This window comes from Apteryx rowi, unplaced genomic scaffold (genome assembly GCF_003343035.1).
Source record: "Apteryx rowi isolate R43461 unplaced genomic scaffold, aptRow1 scaffold_107, whole genome shotgun sequence".
In the NCBI taxonomy this organism is placed as follows: Eukaryota; Metazoa; Chordata; class Aves; order Apterygiformes; family Apterygidae; genus Apteryx; species Apteryx rowi.
The window spans coordinates 1,666,159-1,688,896 of record NW_020447275.1 but is presented as its reverse complement, the minus strand read 5'-3'; the positions used below and the strand labels follow the sequence as shown (position 1 = coordinate 1,688,896).

Here is a 22,738-nt window from a genome sequence, read left to right as displayed (position 1 = left end):
GTCTAGTACTTACACATGCAGAGATTCCCAGTGAAGAAAATAGTAGCCCTCTGTTCAGAGAGAGGTCTAACTGCTGCCACAGTGAAAAGTGAGAGTGTTGAAGGAGTCCAGGTTGTTTTGAAACAAAAATAAAAGCAAAATAAAAGCTGTTTTATCAAATGATTTAAAAATAAATACGGTCCTCATAGAATAGACTAAGTATTCAGTATGTTTTCTCTGCTATTTTCCCTATTGCTTTAGTATGACCTAGTTTTTGTAGTAGGAATTCTCTATGAATAACAAAGGCAGACATCCATTGATCTTAACAAGCCTGATGTGAGCGCATAGGCCAAGAGGCTCTGTCTTTTCAAACGCACCCAGCCTATGCCCCAGTGATCTAAGAATAAAGCTGCTACGCTGTGGCTACACATGTATTTTGTTAAACACATCATATGGCCTGGATTCAAATAAGCTGTTCAATACACTACCAGTACTCTCCAAGTCCCAGGGTGGCTCCCCAGGGGTATTTTCAGTATTCTTCCATAACACAGGTTATGGTCTGATTCCTGCACTCCTCTTGGCGTTTCACCAACCAGTCTAACAGCCACGGCAAAGACAAAGCACAACTGGCAATGCTTCATTCTCTCTCATGCGCTTCCTGGGGCACAAAATTGATTAGACTTCTGGTCCTGTAGCATATAATGTGCTGGGCAGCATCCTCTGGGCTGTGGTAGCATGCGGCCTGCAGTGACAACAGCTTCTTGGGTTTACAGAAGCAATAACATGATTGAGTAGCAGAGTCACTCGTGTGACCACAGTCTGTTCTGCCGATCAGTTAACATCCAGGTAAGAGAAAGAAAGCATATTTCCTCCTCCATCTTCCTGAAAGTCTCATAAATACATATTGATTCATTTTCATAAGGGGAGACACAAACAGTTGTCAGAAGAGACATTTAGTTTACTCTTGGATGACAATGGCAAAAATAAGAACTGATTGTTCAGAAATTGGAAAGGAAAGAATCACGAACAGCTGAACGGTGTAATTTGCTCCAACATATCAGTCTCTGAAAAGCAAGGCAAAGTGCTACTGGCAAATCAGTATAAACCATGACAAGACTGCATGATAGAGGGCACTGGCTCGCACTTCAGATAGGAGATGATGCGATCATTACTGTGGGAATGAAATTAGTATGAGGAGATGAAAGCAAACAGGAGCATCAGAACAAAAACCCACATGAAATGACAGTTTATGACCTCTACTGTCACCATCTAGGATCATGTCCACATGTTGTCCCTATTACTCAAGTCCTTTTGTGTTGCGCTTCCTCAGTATGCCTGTTTCATCTGAATCACTGACTTTTTCCTCCTTCAGTGCTGCATTTTCATTGTCAGACTCCACGGACAGGTCCTCTCTGGCTGGCTCTTCTGCTTTGCTGCAGCTCTCAGAGTGGAATCCAGCGTTCTCTGCTACAACAGCAGGATCGTTGTCCTCCTCGCAACAGTAACAGTACGCCTCAAAGTCTGGGCTGCCATGAAGGTCCCTGCCCTGGTCATTGATGCCAGTTACCTCATTTGTCCTGTGCATTACATCATGGCTGTCGCTCCCCACAGTGAGATTAGATAGCAGGGTTTTCTTGCACAGATAATCCTCATTTTCCATGCCCTCCATTCTTTCTGCCAGCTCTTCTGCAGAGGGCTGGTTTGGGACAGGATAATCTACAAGGATTGTGTCCTGTTTACACTTGAAGCAATCAGAATTATCATAGACAGGATAGGTCTCTTCTGGATAACCTTAGGAATAAAGTGAAATGCAGCTTGAAACATTAACAAAATTTAAAAGTAGTAATAATTTAAGTGATGAGTGCACAAGTTTATTAAAAACAACTGTTTTTTAGTACTGACAGTATAACTTGTTTAATGCTATGCCAAGAATGTGCAAAACATGAGTTCTTGGAAGATAATGGCAAAATTCCACTGACTTTCAGGGAGTCAAGATTTCAATCCAGACATTCAGGAGTTAATGCCTGAGCTTCGCGGAAAGCTGTGAGAGCTAACAGGCAAAAACTGTGTGAAAACCAAGGCTTAGATCTTTAAATAAATGCATTTTTTTGTTCCTGTCTGCAGAATGACTGATTAATGTTTTAAAGATTCTAGCTATAAAACAGCATCATTTATAAAGTTGGAAAACCAGATATGAGCCAATGACTGTGCATTTCATTTTAGAGAATGCATCATGAAGAAAACAGAGCTTGAGGGTGCTGTTTATGCTTTATATTTTGAATCATTTTTGAAAGGATCTTAAGTAGCAAGGAATTAAGTCTGCAAAGATGCCTTTAGAATTCTAAAAGCTAACAGCTCAATTGGGATGTCTTGAAAACAGTTATATAACAAGTAAACAATGAGGAATAGAAAGGATGTTACAATGGAGAATTTTTTAAAAGACAGACTTCCTAGAGTTGATTTTTACAATACTGGAGCAAAGAACCACGAATCAAAAATAAAAATCTGTAAGTTGTTATGAAAAAACATATTGATTCTCGTTTCCAAGGTTTTTATGATTTTGTATGAAATCTGGCCCAGCGAAGAAATAGAAGGACATAAACCTACAACAGCCAAAGCCTAGCAGCAGATGGAGCATATATGGACATTCATATGCCACTTTTGGTAGTGGTATTTACACAGTAAGAAATGGTGAATGCCTCAAAATCCATTTTCTTTTATGGCACTCCCTTTTTAAAAGAAAGCACAAAGTAACAACAGATTCTGACAGGGTGAGGGTCCTTGCTCCATTTTATCTTCAGGATAATGGTAAGAAAGGKCTTGCTTACCTTCCCAGTCCTCCATGTAGGGAGCTTCTTCAGCTTCCTTCTCAGGAGAGATACCATCTATGAATTTCCCTTCTTTCATAACTCTAGTAATCTCTCGGAGTTGCTGAAGTAACCTTTTCTCCTGGTCTGTTGTAACATTTTGAGTTCTGCTAGAAAATACCAGACATCAGAATTCAGCCCACTATTACTACAAGCTACTAATAGTGATAACTCAGAGTTTGAGCTCAGTCTCTATAGCACATTCTGAAGAAACCTTGGATGCAGTATGATCACTATTCAACAATTTCATGTGGTCTGCACTTTAACTCAGAATAAAAAGTATGGCATTTATCCAGAAAGGCTGCAATCTTGAACAGATCAAGGAAGACAGGTACAACCAGCATGAGAGCAAGATAAAAGTGATACACAAGCAAGAGTTAAGGAACTGCTTGACTTGTACAAAAGACACTACAGAAATTTCTGGCCTATAAAACAATGTTTAGTGAGAATAAGAGGACCATGCCTTGTTTGAGGCATTATAAGAAACTATAATTCAGAACCTATGCTACATTTAAAACAACATGTGGGGCCTGATCAAAATGTCTCACAGAGACATTAGTCTCCCACAGTCTGACTCCCTAGTTATGATCTTAAAGACACTACATTTGCAAGGCCTCACTGAAAATAAGTCAGCTGGGCAGAACCATCATGTTTGTTATTATATCAAGCAACAGATTCAACAATGCTGCCTAGCTGGGGGAGATGGACAAGCAGGAAGGAAGGTTTAAAATGATAAGGGAATGTTACGTTTAACTAATTTGTCCTTTAGATTCTCTTGGTAGGAGAGGACTGATATTTTTATCAGACTAAAATTATAATTTTGACTGGTTCTACACTGCTGATTCTAATGATTATTGTTGCTCAGTTAGTACAATTACTTGCTGTTACAACAAAATGTTTCCAACAGCTAATATTATGTCATCAATAAATAATATTTTCTATGAAATAAAGCTTCCTAAAAATCTTATGAGCAAAGAAGAAAGTACTTGGCAGGTGAGGAGGTCAGAATAAAAAAGACCACTGGCTGTACCTACGTACACGTGAAAATGGTTCTGACTGTTGTGCTTGTCTGATGTTGTGTTTCTGTTATTCTTCCGTGTAGGTACCAGTTCAAATCCTCTGGGGACTGAGGCATTACTCTGGCTATTTTTTGATTCCCTCTGTGTTTTAGGCAGGATCTGTAACCTGTAGTTATTTAGACAGGGTGGTTCTTGGTGTCCACAGAATGCCAAACTGTAGGTGATATGTGAGGTCAGACAGATTATAGCTGATGCTCTCTAGACCATCAGATAGACAGATGATCTCCAGGATTAGACAGCTGCTCTGTGAATCTTAGCGAGGACAGAGAGGGGGGAGGAAATTGGTTAATAGTTTTGGATTTAAGTAATGAATATCTATCTAAACACTGTTTCAGGTGCCTAAATTCTCATAAACTTGAAAATTTGCAGCTCCATGTGATTTGCAGCTTCCACCTTCAGTTCTTCCTATTATTAACTAATGTCATGAACAGAGTAGCAAGGTAACAGGTACTTTTATGCTACAGATAAGGGAATGCTACAGGTACTTTATGCTTTACAGATAAGGGAATGATTATGACATGATAGTTACTCTGTGAAAGGCAGCAGCATCATATTAATGTAAAGGCAATATGAGACTAGAATCATATTGCTGGTTTGTGCAGTAGTGATCAAAGTTCAAAGCATGGGCTAGATTTTGCTCACAGCTACAATACACAGTTGTCTGTAACTGAATTTAGATCAGGAGCAGGCCCACTGGTTTTACTAGTAGTTATCCAGATCTAAACTGTCTGACTGAGGTCACAAGACTAAACTCCAGAATTCTTGTTCTCGCCATGTCTTTGTGCTTCTCCTAAGGGAGAACAGTTTGGAAAGCTGATATAGTCCCAAATCTTTCTGGAGATTGCCCTGAGACCCATCAAGTTACTATAGCAGTTTGTTTCACAGAACAAGTGAAGGTTTGACATGGCATGTTATAAAAAGCCTGGATTATGTAGATGTAGAATTTGAGATGCAAATTAATCAGCATGCAAGAGGAAATGGTTTCATCAGCAAGCTGCCTTTGACAATAGCTGAAATAGAACTGCCAAACTAATCCTTTTATAGACAAAAATGTATGTAATTTGAATATATATCACCTGCATAAAGACAGACAGGCACTTAAGGCCTGTCTGTTTAGCACAGTGTGGAGATATGCTAGCTCAGATAATAGAATCCATAATACAAGCTGCATAACTGTGACATTTCATAAAGGATAATTCCTAATATACTAGATACTCTCAAAAGAAAGCACTACTTTCTTACTGGAACACAAGGTCTCTGTGAGTATTTCAGAATTCTGTTCTGACCCCAGATGTCTTGCTTAAAAGAGGAAATTCCCCAGGCAGAGGGAGAAATGAAAACCCACGCAATATTACTACTTCATTTAAGGCCTCCAGTAAGACGTACTCTAGCACTGGTGATGTGGGAGACACCTGTCTGGTTGGCTTCGTACGGGAGATTTACCGAGTATTATGCACTTCTGGACACTGTAAAGGGACAATGGATGTAAAAGGTTTACAGTGTAAGAAAAGGTCATAATTTTTGCTGTGTGTGTTTGTAGCTCCAAAAGAGCTATTACTTTTCATAGTGCTGATGATGCATACGTTGCTTTGTAGGGTCCCAAAGTACTAATAGATATAGTAAATTTTTCTGATTCTCATATTGAAATCATAACATTTCCTAAAGGGCTATCATGATCGCAATGAAAATCCATAATCTAACATGATGTCTCAGACATGTCAACTGGCATTTTTTTGCTTCATGATCTTAAAAAAATCGCCACTAAAATGCAGCTATAGGCCAAAAATGGTACCACAGAGTACTATATATCTCTCACTTGATAACTTCCATATTACATTTGCTCAGTTTATGTTAAAAAAGCTAAGGTTTTTCAAAATGCCAGCTTGGTAAGCAGGACTTTGAAAACAGGCAGTCAAGCTGCATTATTTCTACCTCTTACATAATTCCCGGAAGTTGAAATTTTTGCAAGAGAGTATTTTTCAACAGAAACAGAGAGACATAGTTATAAGTATTCTTCAGTTTAAAGTGGTTTCAAAATAGACCAAACTTTATGGAGAGTGATGGAAAGAATACAGGTGCTATGGGTAGGGAAAGCTTTTGCACTGGTTTTACCACTGCCCCAACATTCAAACATTCTGCTAAAAGCCTGGAAAAGTAATATGCATGCTTTTAGTGCAGAGCACCCTACACAACCATCAATCCAGTCTTTACTTCTGAATCATCAAAATCCCAGCAAGGATCCTCATCTCTGCTGACAGATACTGCACTAGGAGGATCTATGTTTAGAAACTGGAGATTCTGAGGTCCCCATGCTGATAGGATGTGATGATAATAGATTATAAAAGTTCATAATTTAAATTCTTAATTTGTTGAAAAAAAGAGGTGGGAAGAATGCTAAATTTTCTCAAAGCTATGAATTATTATATCCTTAGGTACTATGTACTATCCATTTAAGTGTGTGCATTATGGAACACTTACCTTTGTCTGTCTCTTAGTTTAGGTATGGTTACATTACTGAGTACCTGCCAGGTTTCTTTCTTCCTAGTTCTTTCTTTCTTTACCCTGCTTCTAGTCCTTGCTAATACATGCTAGTTCTAAGTAAAAATCTTTGCATTTGTGCTTTTTGAAAGTTTTCCATTTCTGCAAGGGGCATTTCTGTATTTAAGGCTTTAGCAATTGCAACTGGTATGCTGGTTTGGAAGGTCTCCAAGGCTGGTACAAACAGCAGATCCAAGTTCCTGCCTGCCTCTCTTCTGTGCAACACGGGCTGGATAATTCTATCCCATCTGACTAAGCAGATAATAGTATTGAGAGGTCTTCCACTAGCATCACTTCATTGAAATGATATTGAAGGGGAAAAAAAATGAGCAGGGCAAGCCACAGCAATAAAACAATACAGACACTTGCTACAGAAGAAAGCATGATAAAATTACAGATGACAGCACAAGTTATTCCTTCAAAACAAGGATTTCTTTCTATGGTATAGCATTATCTGAGAATCAACTATCATTCTAAACTCACTGGAAGTTCAATAGAACCATTTTTGGACAAAAATATACAGAATTAAGGGTATCTTTGGATTCAAAGAAGAATTCAACAGAAAGAGGAACCCAGCATAAAGCCTGGACCTTTTTAGTCAAGAGAAGAACTTTTAAAGTATAGTGAGAGAACACTATGACAGGAGCTCAGACCTCAGCACTACTACAAACATTGTGTGTTACAGTGATAAATCACAAAAAAATACACCTTTGTTTCTGTTACCAATACTTGCCTGGCAGAAAGTCTTTTTTGCCATATCTAGCATAACGGGCTAAGACCTCGCTTGGGGCCTTTAAGCATTAATGCAAAATTGATACCAGCTGTTTCTTTCTTTGACATTTCTATTGTAAAGATTTTTGTTTACCTGCACATTAATAAATGGAGCGCAAGTAATTTTCATGCTCTTCTTCTTCCCTTTTAATTTAAATCTAGCACTGAATTCTGTGCTCTAATTATACTTCTTAATTATACATTTTATTTTAAGGCACTCATCCAGTATCACTGAACTTAATTAGCTTCTCAGTTCAGGCTCAGAAAGCTTCAAAGTTTGGTTGTATTTGGAAAACAGGTATTTGGTCCATCTTGAGGTTGCTTTTTTTCCCTCTTTTAAAGAGAAACTGTATATAATATTTGGTATTAGATTCAGATTTTGATTTCCCCTGAGCTCTTTAGATCCACCTATGTAAACAGTTTGGTCGAACAAAGAAGGGAAGTTCTACTAAATAAAAATTCTGAACCAATTGCAATGAATGAAGCAAATATCGGATCGGACCTAAACCCATTTTCTCAGTAAAAAATATCCTATACTGACAGCAATCACAGTATCTGGGCAGCACATAAGCTCATTTCTGGCAGCTTAAAGATAAGCATAGAGCATTGTGCTAGCTCTCCAAACACAGATAAATCAGAACAGTCAAAGTAGCATCCTTGTTTCACTAACAGAAACAGGGCAGCTTAGGGATATGTTCCTTTAAGTCAGGCAAGTTTGGCACCTCAGCTTGCTGTGACTAATACAACCACAATAGTGGCCACGGGTGCAGGAGGGACAAAATTACACGTTCAAAAAGAACAGGATTTAAAGCGTAAATGAACGAGGCATGCAAGTTCATGCTTAGCACAGAATTGTTCCTATCAAATGGTTGAAAACAGAGGAATTGATTGATCAAGAAAAGTTAACATGCTTTACAGTTTGAACAGCTATCTTGTTTGCTTTCAAATTTCACCTTGATATTTGTGGTATTTACATTTTCAAACATTGCAGTTACGAATTTTCCTATTGATGTGCTGTTACACTTATTAAAAATACAAACTTGTTACATTATCAATGTTTCTTTATAATGTAAAATACTGTATCTCTTTAGGATTTATAGCAAGCATTAATAAACAAAATTTTTTAAATTCTGATTTTACAACTCTTTTTCTTTCACATTTAGTAGAAAATACATGGATTTACTGGTTGCAAGATTGGAATTAAGTTACAGAATTAGATTATTATACAATTCTGCCCTTAAAGAAATATTTTATGGAGATTCTAACATGCATTTATACAGAATATAATAGCATTTCTATTTTTAAAAAACCTACAGCACTGGAAAATAACATAAAACAAGTGGTTCTCTTGGGACTTATTCATAAAATTACTTTGGCCATATAAGATAGGCTGATTTGTATACTTTAAATACAGATGTTTTATTTTCAGTTTAGATGCACCTGTCATTATCTTCTAAATAACACAGTATATAAAATAGGGGGCAGGGATAGCTGCCCTTCTGTTTAAGGAAAATGAAGATGCAAAGAATGATTTTTTTTAAAAAATAGACCTTGGAAAGAAAAAAAATGCAGAATAAAAAATGTGACATGTAAAACCAAGTTTCTACACTTTGAAGTAGAAATAAAATCACTATTCTAATAGAGCCAGTGTAATTTTTGCTATTTTTGCACAAAAGTTTTTTTTTTCCTGTAAAAAAGTTACAAAAGTACATTTTTCCTGTAAAAAAAGTTTCATTTCTAATCGGAGAAGAATCCCTCCTTAAAATGCTGTAATTTGAAACATACCTGTCACAATTAGGCCCTACTCTGTTGATTAATTTTTCCATAGCTTCTTCAGTCTCCCTTAGTTTTTCTTGGAGTTGGGTGAGCTCATAGTCAGCTGTAAAACAAAATCCATCAACAGGAGCTTTGAAAATGTATCCCTGTCCTATTGCCACAGGCAGCATATGCTGTACCAAACCAAACTGGCTGTGAGGAAACCAAGACATGAAGCTTAAAGAGCTCTAGCTACTTTTCCAGGTACTATAGGCAATGGCAGGGGGACATACAGAAAGCACCACCTTTGAATAGCTTTGGAACTACCACCTGATAAGCACAGTGAGTGGGTCACTGCAAATGCCCTGGAGGTTGAAGTCAGGGAACAGAAAATGCCATCTAACTTTTTTTCTAAGGGAACCATACCAGTTTAGTTTACTGACTGTTTTAAAATTAATAGTCCTCATGGAATTTACCTGCTAAGTCCTTGGGAACAAAGACAAAAGGTCACTTGAGCATTTTCTAATAAGTCTACAGTTTGAGAAACCTCATCTTCGTCAAAGAGGATAAAGTTTATGGGCTTGACCGCATCTGACCCTGCACAGGTATGCCAAGGCAAACAGCGAGGACTAACAGAGTCTGTCAGGCTTACCTGGATGCACGAGAGCTAGCCACATTATGTCTGGGGAGCAAAGCACTGCTGACATTTTCAGTGGTTCCTTCTTTTTCTAAGTGTGTCCATAATACAATAGTAGACATGCATGCATACATGCAGGCACGCCCAAACTGGCCTTAATTTAGCCAAAGTGGTTAATGGGAAAGATGCAAGAGCATAGACTTCAACAAAAATACTTGCACTCCCTGTTTGGCTTGTGTAGCCCATGCTCAAACTCATGCTCAAACTTCAGAGTTACTGAGAGCAGAACAAAATGAAACCAAGCTGCGTTAGTTCTATATGCAGATGCTACAAGCACTGATTTCTGCAGCACCAAGACAGTGAAACAGGGATACTGTAGCAAAGAGAAAGGGAGTTACTTCCTCCCAGTCACTAAGTAGGGCAGTGATCTAGTAAGAGCCCACGCGTTCAGGTTCCTATGACTTGTCCAATGACTTGTCCCCTGCTCTGCTACAGTTTGCAATGAATGCTTTAGGAACACAAATGAAAAGCTCTAGAAAAAGGCAGAGTCATTTTCATCACTAGTTCTTTGGGCTATAAGGGTAGCAAATATTTAACTGACTGCAAAGTTAGTTTCTCTAACCAAGCATTAGAAAATAAATTACAATTAGCATTGTTAATAAATTGCACAAATTTGCCAGGCACAATACAGTGTAAGTGCACTGAAAATACAATCTAGAACACTGAATGCAGCATCTGCAAGGTATTCTAATATAAGCATTAATGAGAAGATTTTTACAGCTATGTTGACAGCACTACACTACTGCTAGCACTTTCTATAAAGCCCCATATACTTTTATTTATTATTAGAATTTAGCCACTAAACATGACACATTTAAATACTGTTACAGTAACTACTCTCCAATCTTTAAAAGTAAACTTATTAATTTCTCCAACAAATGTGTACAAATAGGTGAATTTGTTACCTCACTGATGTTTAGGAAAAAATCACAGAAACATTTCAGAATACTGCCTCCTTTCTTTACATTGTAGTCATCAAAACTTTGAGCAATGTAAAAAAGGAAGGGAAAAAGCAGTGAAAAGCCTGGGGATGGCAATGAATTCACACATTCAAAAAATGAAGCTAGCTTTTAATAATAACTTTATATACTATTACTAGAATCCTACAGATTATAGAATAATTATAGACGGACATCGTCCATTTTTAATCATTACTCACTTTAGCTTTTCAGCAAATCAGTGCAGTTAATTCAGTGAGTATCCTGAAAACATGGCTCCAAGAGGGCTTCAGGTCAGGCTGCTATCACAGATTCTCATTAGCCAAAAGTGATTAGATATTAACAGTGCAGAAATTCACTTTAACATATGCTCATTCTAACACAGAAGCTCCTGGCTTTCTCTTTACTGGGCGGAACAGCAGTTTTATAGTGTGTCCAGAAGTTGAAGATGCTGCTCAGATTGTGACTCTACTGAGTAAACAGCTACACAGACACAACTTAGAAATAATACTTACTGATTTTTCTCTTCATGTTTCCAGGTACAGCAGGAGGACATTTCCGCTCCCCAGTTGCAGTTTTTCCCTTAGAAGACAGCTGGTAAGTGAAAAAGAAATGCTCTGGTATGCACATGAGTTAAAACAATAGCAGTATATAAGCCCCAAAGGCAGCAAAACAAAGAAAAGGATAGAAAGCTAAAATTATGCTATAAACTAACCATAGAAAAGCATCCCCAGCAGCAAAAAGAGACAACCATGAAGCATGGCTAAGAAATCTTGCCAACTGAAAACTCCTAAAAGAAACTTGGAATGAATGGTATTTTTAAACATAACGAAAGCATAACTCATCAAATATAACATTTTCATTTTAAATGTGTATCTATTGCACCAAAGGGCCTGTTCTTGTAATTCTTCTGTGTAAAGGGAAAAAATGGGGGACTGAGCAGTTATTCTGAAATAAAGTGACAGGTTCCGAAGAAATATACGCGACCCACTTGTCCCTCCTGCAATGTTTTCTGCCATTTATTCCTTACCAATTTTGTACAAATGCTGTACCTGCAGCAAAGATACTGTGTGGCTCTATACAGAAGCTGCAGGCTCTCTACTTCTTTCCTCTTCTCTGTGTTTAATCAACTCACCCAATCCGCTTCTTTCCTGCCCTGGGACTCTTTTACTTGCCAGAGCAGACTCAACTTTTCAGGCACTGAGGAGTCTGGATTCAACTCTCACTCAAAGGAAACAACAAATTCCCCAAGGCCTAGTCCCCTTCCTCCTCCTCCTGAACGAGCTGGTACTTTGAGTGACTGTCAGTTTGTGCAGCGGGGGAAGAGCAACTGTACAAACATCGTTCTCTCTTCTCCAGGCCGTAATCACCTACATACAAGTCAGGTCTGTGTAACAAAAAGCTGTAAGAAGTTCAAAGCAAATGTGAAACATTTGAGGGGCATGTAGCATTTTAAACCAGCTTTCAGCCAGCTCCTCAGCTGAGTAGTGGGTAATACAACCTCACAAACTTCCACTCTCCAAGAATGTGGTGCTTTTTGTTCTAAAAGGTATTCAGTAACTGTATTCACTCTCTGCATAATACAGTACATAACCTATACAGCATATATAGCATGCAATAGTACATAATAAAAAGGAATGCAATATATATGTTAGAAATTAATCTAACATAGAACATACACACATTCAGCCACATAGACACACACCACACATACACATTTTCCAAGGAAAAAAACTGCCTAAAAAAATTGTAAAGGGACAAAGGCTAATATACGTTTATAGCAACCCTTTGCTGCACTCTTAATTACAGTATTTGCAATGGCAAAACCCATCAAATATACCAGTCTTTCACTGCCAGTCCAAGGTCCAGTTTAAGCATTTTTTTGAAGAGGGCTGAAATGAAACCAGATATAAAACTGGTACTTGCATTTAAGTTTTCAGGCTGCTTAGCTGATATATCCATCTTTTCAATTTATGTTGTTCTCACCTTAAATAAAATGTACAGGATATATAAGAAGATGCCAAATCCATAAATAGGGATAATCTGCCCCACAAGACCTCTCCCAGTGACGCCACTGCTTCCGCCTCCACCAGCCTTGGCTTTGGCAACTGCTTCAGCAAGGTGGGACCTTGGGAAATGAGGGGCTGCTCGGCTGTCGGGCGTCACTTGGTAACGCATCGTTGGTGGAAATCGACCAAGCTTCCCTGCAAAAAAACACATGGCAATTGTATTTCTTCTATTACTTTCAATGCCTTCTCTATGCAGCCTAAAACTAGCATGTGCAGCTGATCTCCTTTCTCTGCTACAACACTACAAACACTAAAACATATCAGCTTTCCATGGTGAGCCTGATCTTTCAATATTATGCAGAAGTATGCTAATGCATACACCACTACCCATCTAGAGGACTGATGTGTGACTGCAATGTTAGCCCAGTACCTGCTCACAGATACTTGATTAGTGCTGTAAGAAATGGGTAGCATAGTCCTGATTTTACCTAATATGTAATAAAAGATACAAAAAAGTGGTGGCATCTCAAATTATTTCCCTTAAAAAAATTGTTGCGTAAAGCAATGTAAGAGAGCAGATTGCATACAGCCTGGGCCATACTGTTTTCAGTATTTTAGGAAGAAAAACTATTTCTAGCCTTTAAGAGATACAGAGATAATTAAAAAAAAAAAAGTGAAGTGAACATGAACGAATGCATAGATGCCAACATAAGACTGCAAAGAGCCAGAAATGGTGCTGTAAAGTATGGACTGTTTTGTTCAACTTAAAGGCACCAGGATCTCAATAAACCTATGCTCATGCAATATTTTTCCTTGATGCTATTAATTCAGCAATTTTTCCATGAAAATTTTACTGTCCATGTACTTGACATCCTGTTTTCTATCTCCCTGCCCAGCTTGGACTAGCCACCTGCAGTTGCCTTCACCGTAAAAGGGGAGTGAACTGAATTACTTAATTATGAAGCAGCAGAGTTTGGCAGGAGAAGGAGCTGGCTAGAAGAACCAGAGATACATTTTGCCAGACCGGGCTGTATGAAGAAGGTTGCCATGCCGAGGTCAGTCACTGAAGCCAGTTTCAACATTCCCCCTTTCTTGGCACGCAGAGCAGGAAAGCTCTTTCTAGGCCAGCCTGCCTGAACACTGATGCTGGGGCATGCTACAAGCACTGCATGAAGAAACCATAAAAAAAAAAAATGTTTGAAATAGCACTGAAAATAACTAGCTTTATTTTCTGTAAGTCCCCAGATATAAATATTTTTAGAAGAAGCAAGACAACAGAAAATTAGATTAAGTTAACATCTGCTCTTGCTAGGATACATCACCATAGACAACCAAATTTCTGAGCACAGGCAATTACAATAAATAAATATTAGGAAGGGATATCAATAGTTTTGAAAAGTTCTGTTATTAAAACATACACTTTTAAATGATAACTTAATCATTTGTGCTGTAGGCTTTAGTGAAACTGTCCAAGTATATTACCACTGACCAAAACCACTCTCAAACTAGCTCAGGATTAACTTGAGGAAGCTGTTATCATGCAGTCTAGTTCTAGAGAATTATTAAAAGTCTATGACGGAAGTCATAGTATCTTATTTACAAGAAAGTCCCACTGCTACAGCAGGAATGCGTTGTAACAGTAGGTTACTGTGGAAACAAGTATTATATCATGAAGAAAACAGTATCACTTCAGGTGCAGATTAAACAGCAGGAGAAGATAAACCTCTGTAAAACATCTTATATTCATGAAAAACTCCTTTAAAAAAAAAAAAGGAGGTGGACAAGAACACAGAAAATAATTGACAATGGTGAAAATGTTTTTAAATGGATTAGTTTTCTAAATTTTCCACAAGGCCTCATTTATGCGTTAAAAGCTTTCATTCAGTTAAAAATAATCAGGCCAAAGGGACACACTCTAGTCATTTCATTATCAAAATAATTTTAAAGGGGAGCTTAATGGCTTCTAGTACTAAATCTTCCCTGCTGATTTTTACAATTTTATAATGACTTCTTTATTAAAAAAAAAAAAAAARAAAGAAAGAAAATCTCCCATAGCTTTCTACTGTGAAAAACTCATGCAAATGATAGAGGAAAATGACTACACAGGCAACTTAAAGGTAAGCATATGCAAAAAGTTGTCACATACACTGTAAATAAATGGAAATGCTTAAGAGAGAGAAGCAATTTTGTATGCCACTTTAAATTAAACAACCTACTTTACCTTAACTGTCAGAAGTATACTGATTTTCAAACTGTTATGTCTTTAAAAGCCCTACACTGTTCCAATCCCATCTTCTCTAATGGCTTAATCTAACAGCAAAAGGCACAAGAACGCTTTTGTTGCAACTTTACAGGAAACAGCATGTAATACAGCATTATTTTCACTCTGTAAGGCTTTATGGGAATATTCAGCACTACAAATAATGCATGAGGAAGTTCACAGACATGACAAAAACTATCTAAAATACATTTGTTATATTTAAAAGTTGTTGGTATTTTAGAATAGTTTTAAAATAATATAACTACAGTAAACAACTACTTTTAAAAATCTCTGTCATAGTGATATACCTTTCTTAATTTTTATTTTCTTACAGTTTCTCATATTTCAAGGCTAAGTTACTAGTTCTCCTTTTCTGTGGCATTTGCTATTGTATGTTTTTTTATGAACAGTGCTATCCTAATCTTGTTAAATGTTCAAGTGTAAGATATTTAGGCAGCTAATTTTTGCTAACTTTCAGAACAGTCTTGATTTTGGCACAATTAAAACACAAAGCGTAGTTAAGCATGCCCCACTGATACAAAGCATGGGACTGTAAATGTTTGGCGTTACCTCCAGTGCTCTAAATCAAAGCTAGCATTTTGATTTTAACACACCTGCTGCATACTGAGCAGGTTTTCCTGAGAAGGGTGAGCTGACTCACCATTCTTTTTCCTGATTACTAATATATTCTGTCAAATTTAATGGTGACCCACTAATTAGACCACTTTCCTGTACCTACACAGGTTCTTTTCCTTGCATTTATTCAGTTTTCTTCGGCGACTTTATTCTGGCCTTATGCTATAAGCCAACATCCTAACACACCTGTAGGTGATGTAACTAGATTCCACTTTTTCAGGGAAAAAAATGAACCATGTTCAAATGGAAATAGTGACATATTCATCGATAAAACCCTGTAAGCAACACTTCTCTGTAACCACAGAAGTGCATGTGTTAGGTTCTTGTTTGCTGCACAATCTAGTCTCCAGTACTGATAGAAAGTACTTTAAAAATACATTTTCAGTGCCGTGGGAAGGAGAAGAATATTACCTTGGAGAAGGCCTCACACAACCTTTGTTCAGCTCTGCCTGAAAGGCAGCGTAGTGCCGCTGTCCTTTCAAGCGGCTTCTCAACTCGTTTGTAACAGCTTCAGAGGGCTGCATCCTGGCAGGTCTGATTTGTGCATGTGCTAACTCCACCTACTAAACCCTACCTGTTTTTACAATCTTTTAACCTTAAGTAACAGTTTTAATGATTTGTCAGTAACAGTTCACATCAACTTTTCAAACCATCTACAAGGCAAGAAGAGCATGTCTTGTCTAATCCTGTCTCTTCAATGAATAGCTTTAAGTCCAGAAACCAAAATTATGTCCCAGCTAACATTTCTGTTGGTTAAGAGACTGCAGGTTTCTGAATGTAGGTGAAATCCTACTTAATAGCAGTATCACGTTAGAATTACTGAGTTTTTCATCTTTCAGCAATAATAATACTCAACTGAATAAAGCAAAGTTTAAAAAAGTATGATCTCTAAAGTCAACCGGATGATAAAGAATACAATAACCAGCCAGCTGATAATATTCAGATCATTGCAAGTGTCTTTTTTATTAAATACCTGTTATGTGTTCTACCTAACGAGGATGTTTTAGGGAATGCTACTGAGCTCAGCTTGACAGCTGATAAAGGTATTTAGATTTCAATTATTGTACAATAATAAAGCAGCTCTTAGTCTGGATAGCGTATCATTCTGCAATACCTTACCATCTGTAAAATGCTGAAATACATACATACATATATATAAAAAAATGAAATCTGACATACATGAAGTATATGTAGGCAGCTGCTATACTAAGTTTGCACTCCATTCATGTGGAGATTTACAGTATACGACTTCATTGTTTCACAGTTTTTAATGTGAAACATCAAACATCAGATTCCAGGAAGTGCAGAAGGATTACTGACAGGAAACAGAGGTCTAGAAAGTGCATGGGACTTATACAAGTTGACAGCAAAGCAAAAAATACTGTTCTCATCACTCTTCAAATGTTACCCAAACCACTCCTTAGAATGACAGCACCAGGACACACAAATCTCATCACAATTCTTCCCCAGTTTGCAATAGGCACCCTGTCTTTTTCTTTCACTCCCCAGAATGTGGTTATGCTACTTTGGCTTGGAAACACTAAGGTCTCAGCTGGCATTTGTAATTCCTTACTGTGCATGCAAAAATACCCCCCCAAAAAACAGTAACAAACACAGAAAAGCAGCAGCAGCTAGACATTCTGCAACACCTTTAACTGAAAGAACATGTGAGAGTGGGATACAAAACTATTTTCCTGAAATAGCAATGCAAATTCCAGCCTTCAAACCTATCTGCAAACTGTACTTTGACTCCCATGGTTAGGAATGCCTAGGTGCCACTCACATGCCTTTCTCGTAGAATTTTCATCATAGTGAATGAAAAAGAAAACCTCTTTTTCCAACACTCATAGGAACGGGAAATGAAATACGATTCTGTGAGAACCAGAATTCAGAGTTTCGTACAGATTTTTCTCCCCTGCTCAGCTGGGCTTGCTATTTAAGGAGATCCATACTCCAAGTAAAGCTTTTGCTATGTAGGGTATGCAAGATCTCCCTCTAGGGTGGACTCTTAATAGCAAGAGGCATTCATACTGAAGCCTTTGTCTCAGTCAGGACACTTTTAAGGCTCTTTATCCCCTACTCAGCAGTGTGTTTTCATAAAACATTTATTTTCTATCCCTCTGCCAAACCAGATGAATTGGCCAAATGGTTCTAAAGTTGTATGCGGGAACACAGAAAGATGCACGGACTGTGTGATAAAATAACCTGTTGTTTAGACTAGAAGTATATTCCTTCTATATTTTCTTGTATAACCTCCATGCTTAGTATAATAGTTGAGAATAATCCACAAGGAAGAAGTGTTTTTCTTGGCATGTAACCCAAGTACTCTTTCTAGCCACTGTACCACTTCTGTTGCTTTTCATTAACACCCTCTAATCTCCCAATACCTCTGCCCAGAGAAAACCCAAATAATTTGTCCTTTTTAATTACACTACAAATTCATGTTCAGCTCATTGTTGAAGTCACTATATTTCAGTATTAATTTATATGATCTCATTTATCATTATATCCATGTTTTAGATTTTTTTTCCATGTGGAGTAGTTTATATTTTTCTATTCTAATTCTTTTTATTTTCCTGTCACTACAGACTTTGTAACAGTGTAACATCAAGATGAACTCGGACAAACAATATGCATTCATTTATTTCCTGTTTTTTTCAACTGAAATTTACAACATGGTTCTTGCTGTGTTCCTAAAGTTTTAAAAATACAACTTTAGAAACCTACTCAAAGAAGGCTAGAAGGAATGTTCATTTGGAAATCCTAACTTTAAACTACCACACATGTTTTTAATGGACACAATCAAAATCTTAAACATCTTTAATTAAATATTGCAGCTGGCAGTTAAAAACAAAAGTTACCCTAAACAGTAACATCTTAATTTTCAAGTAGGGACACCTGCATACACCTGATGCATTGCACAAATCCAGGTTGGCCCAAAGAATTATCTGAATCACATATTTCTCTTGTAAAACTGATGTCACTTCATTCTTCTCACAAATGCAAACTGACTGCAAATCTATTGCCATGGAGCTGTAAAGTTTTTGTTAAACTACCAGCTTAGCACTATTTTACAAAATGCAAGGCATACATTTGAGGACTATACTAAAAATACTCTAGAAAATTGTCATTAGCACTTTTTTCCTCTTTTACCTAGGTTTTTTTTTTTTTTAATCTTTTAGAAAATTCAAACACCTGGTCATAAAGCAAACTAGAAGTGTGGTGCATTCACAGTTAAGTTTTTAATATATATGTGATGTGAAATTATTATAGGGAAAAAGAACATCCTTTCTGTCCGAGAGATATCAACTTCTATAGTACTGTCTGGGTTTACTGTTTTCTTAAAAGAGACTTCTGAAAATAGCTTTATTACAGGAAGCGTCATTCCCATGTTTAAAGTCCATGTTGAGAAAAAGCTTTCTTATAGCATCCAATTCTAACAAATGGTAGTATACTTCAAGAATATTTTATTTAGAGGCATTTTGTCCCCAAGACTACAATAAGCACTTTATTAACTTCAAGAATGTCACTACACTTCAAGTCCCTGAAACTACCATCCAGTAACTGCAGTATCAGTTCACTCAAGAGGACAACTAATGACAAAGATATGAATCAGAACTGTTCAATCAAGATTTAGTCTTCTACTAAAAATTACATCAGGTGAAATAAAGTTTGCTCTATATAGCAGGTGTAATGAAATTCTTGCTATCAAATTGAAAATATGGACAACAAATTCTAATCTGAAACTTATCATCTGAGGTGAGGTATTACATCTTCGGCTAAGGAGAGGTACCTTGAGCACAACAGTGGAACATGCTGAACACTCTTTCTGAGCCAGTAATGCACTAACTCGTGTTTCACTCTTTTACCCACAGGATGAGGGAAAGAGTATTTATACTATCTACATTGAGCATTTACCTATGGCTGTGATTAGTCACTTTATGATTGCACTGCTTAAAGCAGGTGCTTCCCTTTACACTTTCCCAGAACACGTACAAACACCATAAATCAGACAGATTTCACTGAAAAATTGTGGACACTTTTTTTTTTTTTTAAAGTTCATCCAGATCAATTGAATCCAGGCCATCCTGCAGCCAAAAGAGCACCACAACAGTAACTCACAAACACCTAAGACTGCACTGCTGTAGGAAAATGGTTTGTCCAACTCCGCCATCTGGTGTCACTCCGGAACCAAAGTGAGGAGCTGCACCTCGGCAGAAGTTAATAGAGACACACAGGTGCCACCTTCCAGAAAACATGCTTCTGTACCAACTTGAAGCATGTAAATCAACAGTCTGCCCTGAGGCCACATGCTCTTTACTGGGCCTTTGCTGGGCCCAGTACTTATGCCCTCACAGAATACTGTCTTTAGCATGCTATCAAAAAAAATCACTTACCATTTAGGTTTTCAGTGTGAGAATCATGCAATGGAACTACAAACCTGTAGATCTACAGTGCTCACGAATCTATATTCAAGCTGTTAAAGATCAAGAATACACAGTAACCATGGTCAAGTAGCTGTAGTATAAGAGTCGTGTGTGTGTTCAAGACGCAGAATGTTGTTTCAGCAGTAACATCAGCCTTAGTGCGCTTGAAATGTTACCCTGGGCAAATGAAATCAACGTCACTTAAGCTTACAATCACATAAATATCAGGCTGTTAGCAGTACATAGAAGCCATCAAACAGAAGAGTCTGCGTGGGTCAGCATACACCACACACAACTTGCAAGTTCTCTGTACTTTCATCAGCCTTACCTCTGGCTTGCTGAGTAGTCTTGGACAAAACTCTTTCTCTGCCTAGAAATGGAGTTGAAACTAGCCGCCTTTGTAAAGTGCTTTGGAGTGAAAAACCTAAGGTGAAAGGCAATGGTCATAAAACCAAAGGGATACACTTGTAAGGACTCATGTCTCTAAAACTTAGAGGAGGACACACACAGTGGGATGGCAGGCAAAATGGATACAGTCCAAGGGGTTGTAATGACAGGATTTGAGTCTATGAATCATGACATAACTTGCTGATAGTGAGAATCTGGTGCATTAAAGCCAAATTTAAAATACTGGAGTAGGAAACTAAACAATGAAGATGATTTAAGTGAATTTTTATTTCAGATGAAACATCAAAAGCATTATGTACAAAAACAAAGAAAACAAAGCAAAACCTTCAAATAAAAAGTAATATATCACAAAAAAGAGAACGTGGGATGACCATCTTTTCAGTAACTTTGGTATCCTAGTTGCATAACACAAATGAAATTTGGAATATTTCAAACTATCTTTGAGGGAAAAAGAAAAATGTAAACCACAGCAAAGATGAGAACAACAAACTCAATCTTGGAACCTCCACGCATCTTTAAGGTGAGAACAAGAGAAAATGAGACGATTAACGCTTATTATGGGAAGAAATAACTACACTACACTTTCATACCAGGCAGCAGAGCACTTTCCAGACGCAACGCACAACTAAGGACGGCTTGAAGAGAGGCCGGGCAGCGGAGCAGCACCTCGCGAGCCACGGGCCGCGGCCCCGCTCGGTTGCGCGGCGCTCCGCAGAGCCGCCGCCCCGCGCCGGGCTCACGCCTGAGTCACCGTCCACGGTTCAAGCTCGGTGCCCCGACCAGAAGCCGAAAACGGACCTCGGGGAGACCAGGCCCCGACACCGGGGTACGGGCTGTTGGCGAGAAGCTATCCGCCCTCGCCTTAGCGGAGCCGCCACCGGCGGGGCCCCAGCAGCCTCTTACCCTCGGGCGGCGCGGGCGCTGCGAGCGGCGCAGCCCCGGGCTCCTGCCTCCCGCCACCCCGAGACAAGAAGGTCCGCGGCAGCAGCAGGGAGACGCAGAGCACCAGGCAGGAGACCATCGCCACCTTCCCGAAGGTCGAGTACGCCATGGCGGCCCGCAGCTGCCCCGCAGCACCGCCACCCCCCGCCCCGCGCGCGCCGAGGCAGAGCGCGGCCGTTAGTCAACCGTTATTCAACCGTTKCCCCCCCCGCGCGCTCTGAGCACGCGCGCGCATGCGCGCTGGCGCCGGCCCGTCAGGCTTCCCGTGGCGGGGGGGGGACAACTAGCTACACCTGTGGCTTTTTTAGGCTATGACCCGTCTGGGTCCTCCATACCGAGCTGTTCCCCCGCTTTGAGCACACAGGACAGATGTGGGAGAATCCAGAACATATTTAAAGTTAATTCCGTTTACTGAGACTGTCAAAGAAATTTAAAAATCATAAACAGGCATATATTTTCAAGAGAGAGCTTGAAATGTGCAGCATATCGCCAATGAATTTGTTTAGGTTGCCACTATGCAAAGTCATCCTGAAGCTGCCTTCCCTCTAAAGTAACAATAAAAGAAAAGATGGGAGTAGAGAAAGAAGCTCATTGTTTGTACTTGTTCATTTTCACAGCCTAAAGCAAAAAACTGCCAGTCATGTCAAGTTAAATTATACGGTTTTGTATTTTCATTATATTTGTATTACACTGTATTACTGTGGTTGAATCAGACTATTTTCCATGGGGTCTGGGCTGTGACTACTGAATTTAACTCCTTTTAGGCAAGAGTTGCCCTTAATGAGGCTTGAGCGGAGCACAGAAGGACTCTGGCTCGCCCCGCGGACCTCTGCAGCAGCTGAATACCACAGACCCAGAAATGGCTACCAAGCTAATAGCCGCTGCCTGAACCCTGGGAGCCAGGAGCGGCTCCTCCCGAGCCCTCTGCCTGAGGGACGGGGCAGCCCCTGGCCACCTTCCCGCTTGCCGGATTAACCCGGCTGGGCCGTCTCCTCCCACATGTTGGTCACTCGCCCGCCCATCCTCAGGCACCTCACGGTGGTCCTCCTGGGGCACTGCCACTGCTCCAGGGAAGAAGAAAAGCAGTAACTACCTGTTTGGTGTCTTAATTATGCCTCTTCCCTGGACTTGCCAACAGCTCTTGATGTCTGAAGTGGGAAAGTCAGCAGGTAGGGGTAGGAGCATCACCCTGACTGTAAAAGTGTCATCGATCCACTTTCTAACAACAAATAATTCACTTGGTTTGTGATATGAAACATGCAATGGTTCCCTGGTAATGACCTACCGCCATGAACGGCAGCGCTGGTCTCTCCATTGAGACTGTTTGTGAGATTTTGCAGTTGCTTAGAATAGTCACTTCAGCATCTACAACATCAATCCTTAGTCAGGACAACAGCAGAAAACTTGACCACAGGGAGACCACTACTGGCCT

At 39.0% G+C, this 22,738-nt stretch overlaps 1 protein-coding gene across 1 annotated transcript; it reads right to left on the bottom strand.

Annotated features, from left to right (window-relative positions):
* Positions 1 to 1,020: 1,020 nt before the first annotated feature.
* RIC3 (RIC3 acetylcholine receptor chaperone) lies at positions 1,021 to 21,415 on the bottom strand. The gene is made up of 6 exons (XM_026070625.1): positions 21,268 to 21,415; positions 12,611 to 12,828; positions 11,140 to 11,218; positions 9,020 to 9,113; positions 2,808 to 2,956; positions 1,021 to 1,770 (listed from the first exon to the last, which is right to left on the bottom strand). Exons 1-6 carry the CDS (start codon positions 21,413 to 21,415, stop codon positions 1,277 to 1,279), a joined length of 1,182 nt encoding a protein of 393 aa, XP_025926410.1. The 3' UTR covers positions 1,021 to 1,276.
* Between the last annotated feature and the right edge of the window lie 1,323 nt (positions 21,416 to 22,738).

Bases quoted from the DNA above. Each gene is read 5' to 3' on its own strand.
- RIC3 (XM_026070625.1), bottom strand. From the start codon at position 21,415: ATGGCGTACTCGACCTTCGGGAAGGTGGCGATGGTCTCCTGCCTGGTG. The intron at 11,219-12,610 runs GTGAGAACAACA...TTCACTTACCAG, and splicing joins TCCTGTACATTTTATTTAAG to CTGTCTTCTAAGGGAAAAAC. The intron at 9,114-11,139 runs GTAAGTATTATT...TTTGTTTTACAG, and splicing joins AAACATGAAGAGAAAAATCA to CTGACTATGAGCTCACCCAA.